At 43.6% G+C, this 4,392-nt stretch overlaps 1 protein-coding gene across 1 annotated transcript in view; it reads left to right on the plus strand.

The window, feature by feature from the left end:
• The first annotated feature begins 2,111 nt into the window (after window positions 1-2,111).
• The window catches only part of LOC112069178 (zinc finger protein 185-like), a 7,817-nt gene continuing 5,536 nt past the window's right edge, over window positions 2,112-4,392 (plus strand). The window contains exons 1-2 of the mRNA XM_024136476.2: window positions 2,112-2,310; window positions 2,540-2,671. Coding sequence (XP_023992244.1) covers window positions 2,198-2,310; window positions 2,540-2,671 — 245 coding nt within the window. The 5' untranslated portion in view covers window positions 2,112-2,197. The remainder of the gene's footprint in view (window positions 2,311-2,539; window positions 2,672-4,392) is intronic.

The raw sequence follows: 4,392 nt of genomic DNA on the forward strand, positions 1-4,392 counted from the left end.
CTTTAATCATTGACTTAACCTAATTGTTAGAAAGCATGTCAGAGAGGAGAGAGAACAGGAGAGAGAGGAAAAATACCAAGGAGAGACTGAGAATGAGAGAGAGATGAACAGAGTGCAGTGAGGAAGGTTAACTGCAACGTATACTAATAATGGGAGGAGAGGAGAGGTCGTCAACGGGAAGGTAACAACTATAGTCCGACAGATTTCAGACCACACTCTTTCTTAGCAGTAAGCAACACAGTCAGAAAGATAGTCCCTCACAGTTAGAAAGAATGAGGAAGCTAGTGACAATTAGAAAGGAGAAGAAGTGACAAGTAGAAGAAGTGGACAAGTTAGAAGAAGTCTGACAAGTTTAGAAGAAGTGACAAGTTAGAAAGAGAAGAAGGACAAGCTTAGAAAAAGAAGAAGTGACAAGTTAGAAAGTAGAAGACCATGTGACAAGTTAGAAGAAGTGACAAAGTTAGAAGTGACCAAGTTAGAAAGGAAGAAAGTGACAAGTTAGAGAAGTGAGCAGTTAGAAAAGAAGTTAAAAGAGAGAACAGTGACACCCCAGTAGAAAGAGAAGAAGTACAAGTTAGAAGAAGTGACAAGTTAAAGAAAGAGAAGAGATGACAGGAAGAAAAGTGAAAGTATAGAAAAAAGAAGAATAGTACAGTTAGAAGTAAGTGACAAGTTAGCAAAGAGAAGAAGTGACAAGTTAGAAGAAGTGACAAGTTAAGAATACGAGAGAAGTGACAATTGAGAAGACAAGTTAAGATGACAAGTTAAGAAGAAGGAGTACAAGTTAGACAAGAAGTACAAGTTTAGAAGAAAGTGACAAGTTAGAAGAAGAAAGAAATGAACAAGTTAGAAGAAGTGACAAAGTTAGAAGAAGAAGCAGTGACAAGTTAGAAGAAGTGAACAAGTTAGAAAGAAAGAAGTGACAAGTTAGAAGAAGTGCGACAAGTTAGAAGAAGAAAGTAGACAGAGTCTTAGAAGAGAAGTGACAAGTTAGAAGAAGTGAAAGTTAGAAAGACAAGTGACGAATAGCAGAAGAAGTGACAAGTCAAGTAAAGAAGTGCAAGTTAGAACAAGAGATGAGAAGTAGAAGAAGAAGAAGTGACAAGGAATCTAATTTGTAGTAGATAGGAAATCAAATACATGTGATATTGGGGGTACTAAAGTATATCCAGAGAGAAATGGAGGCTCATAGTACATTCCAGGTTTAATCCGAGGAGAAACTGTAGAGGGTCAATAGTACATCCAGGTTATCAGGAGAAACTGTGGAGGGTCAATAGTACACCAGGATAATCAGCAGAAACTGTGAGAGTCAATAGTACATCCAGGTTAATCAGGAGAAACTGTGAGAGTCATAGTACAGTCCAGGTTTAATCAGAGAAACTGTGAGGTGTCATAGTAACATCCAGACTATCCAGGAGAAACGTGAGAGTCAATAGTACATCCAGGTTAACAGGAGAAACTGTGAAGGGTCCATAGTAACATCCAGGTTAATCAGGAGAACTGTGAGGGTCCAAGTACATCCAGGTAAATCAGGAGAAACTGTGAGGGTCATAGTACATCCAGGTTAATCAGGAGAAACTGTGAGAGTCATTACATCCAGGTTAATCAGGAGAAACTGTGAGGGCATAGTACATCAGGTTAATCAGGAGAAACTGTGAGGGTAAAGTACATCCAGGTTAATCAGGAGAAACTGTGAGGGTCATAGTACATCCAGGTATCAGGAGAAACTGTGAGAGTCACATTAAGTACAGTCCAGGTTAACCAGGTAGAAACGTGATGGGTCCCTAGTACATCGCAGTTAATCAGAGAAGATCTTGTGAGGGTCAACAGATACATCCAGGTTGAATCAAGAAACTGTGAGGGTCATAGTAAATCCAGGGTTAATCAGGAGAAACTGTGAGAGTCATAGTAACATCCAGGTTAATCACGGAGAAACTGTGAGGGTCATGAGTCATCAGGTTTACCAGGAAGAAACTGGTGAGGGTCATAGTACATCCAGGTAATCAGGAGAAACTGTGTAAGGGTCATAGTACATCCCATACATCCAGGTTAATCAGGAGAAACTGTGAGGGTCATAGTAGCTAGCCTGTCCTCTGTATCAATCCTCTCTGGTACTACTCATAGACATACCAGTATAGTCTATCCTGCGTTTTTCTGTCCCATTCTATTTCTCTGCTATGTTCTATTTCACCCCATAATGACACGCTGTCTGATATACAGTATTATTTCCTCTAGTTCTAGATCCTACTCCAGGACCTTGGACAGTTCTGCCAACCAGAGACCCAAGTCACCAGACACCGAGTCCAAGAAGTGAGTGAATCATGAGAAGGATGTGGGGGTATAACTTTGGAAGTAGAGTTAGTTATAACCATTAGCCTAGTAGTGATGGTTACTATCATGTGATGGTTACTATCATGTGATGGTTACTATTTGTGACCCTCTACCCCTCCTCTCTCTTTCATTGCCTCTCTCTCTCTTGCATTCCCTCTCTCTCTTTCATTCCCTCTCTCTCTTTCATTGCCTCTCTCTCCTCCCTCAGGTGTTTTGTGTATCTGAAGGAGTACGTGGACGTTACAGATCTAACCAAGCACAACACTAGAGACAATGATCCTGACTATGTAACGTCTAGTTCTACCAGCCATTCCTACAGTAGTCCCTCCTCTTACACCAGGTAACAATACTTTGTCCAAGCCCCAGTTTGAAGACAACCCCCGGGCCCTTGTTGTTGAAATCTGAAGGAACCCAGATAGGTGTAATCAACACGGCAGAAGGAAGCTACAAGGTTAGCTGGGTGGAGTGGGATCATCATCATATTCAAATCAAACTTTATTGCTTACGCATATCTGGTTCCTTCAGATCGGCAAACAGCAAGTGGTATGGACACCAAGGTTATTATAGTCAACAAAAACTGAAACTAATATAAAACTATAGTTGGAAAAACGATTTAGTAAACTGAAATAAATTTTTTAACGAAAAACATTTGAAAAACAAACTATCTTTGACTACAAAAATTAAATAAAAAACATCAAATTATGTTTTGGTTTAGTTGTTTTCTTAACCTTGTGCAAAAATCGAATGGGGTTTTCAAGCTTTTTTTCCTAATGGGATTTCCGAGCTTCTGAATCCTGCAAGCTTCCAGTAGATGCCGGTGTTTCAAATAGGCCTGCATCACTATCACTAGCTAACAGGGATGACTGGGCCAAGCTAGAGCAGCTTGTGCATCACTATCACTAGCTAACAGGGATGACTGGGCCAAGCTAGAGCAGCTGTGCAGCACCTACACTAGCTTAATCAGGATGACGCCCAAAGCTAGAAGGCAGCTGTGCAATCACGTCACTAGCTAACAGGGATACTGGCCAAGCTAGAGCACTTGGCATGCGACTCCCTCCCTACTAACAGGGATGACTGGCCAAGCTAGAGCAGCTTGTGCGATACACTATCACGAAGCGACAGGAGACTGGCCAACAGAGCCCACTGTGCATCACTATCACTAAGCTAACAGGGATACGCCTGGACGGCCAAGCTAGAGCAGCTTGTGGCAGGCCATTCAACACGCATAAACAAGGGTAGACGGGGCCAAGCCTTAGAATGGGCACGCTGTGTAGCATCACTGATCACGTCAGCTAACACAGGGATGAACTTGGCCAAGCTAGACAGCTTGTAGCACACTATCACCTAGCTAAACAGGTGATGACGGTCCAAAGCAGAGCAGCTTGTGCATCAACTATCACTAGTAAAAGGATGACTGGCAAAGCTAGAGCAGCTGTGAAAGTGCTGGAAGCCGTACCACTACCTGACCAAACTGGGTGCAACCTTCAAACCTGTACAGCCAGTTCGGGTCGATGTGGTGTCCGTGTATTCATACCTTGAGGCACATTGCAGTCATTACTTGTGCAACAAACGAGGTTGCACAGCGTCCTGGCCTGAGAGAACACTGCGGTGAGCATCTCGCAGCCATACTGAGTCCCTCTGGACAGCCAACTTCAAATCCAACCCTGCAAGCAGCTTGCCCTGAAGGACCAAGAGGTGTCTCTGCACTTCGCGTCAAACAGAGAATACGACTGACGCGGCTGCTGACGGTATACTGGCCGGGACGGAAGCAGGAGCTCATTTATGGTAGACTTGCATGCAAATCAAGGAGAGTGTCGTAGCCGTGCCGAGCAGCAGGCCGCCCGGAGTAAGATACCCTCGCAAAAGCAATGAAGTACTAGCGAGAGCATTGCTAACACAGTGCATCAGAACAATATAGGCTAACCTGCCCGCGTATGGAGAAACTGAGCGTCTGGAGCGGCTGCGCGCTACCGAGGATCAACGACTGGCAGGAGTTAAGTCTTGTGGTTGAGGTGGCAGACAGTACGCTGAGGAGTAAAGAGGGCATCTTCGAGGCAAGGT

This window comes from Salvelinus sp. IW2-2015, unplaced genomic scaffold (assembly GCF_002910315.2).
Source record: "Salvelinus sp. IW2-2015 unplaced genomic scaffold, ASM291031v2 Un_scaffold924, whole genome shotgun sequence".
Lineage (NCBI taxonomy): Eukaryota > Metazoa > Chordata > Actinopteri > Salmoniformes > Salmonidae > Salvelinus > Salvelinus sp. IW2-2015.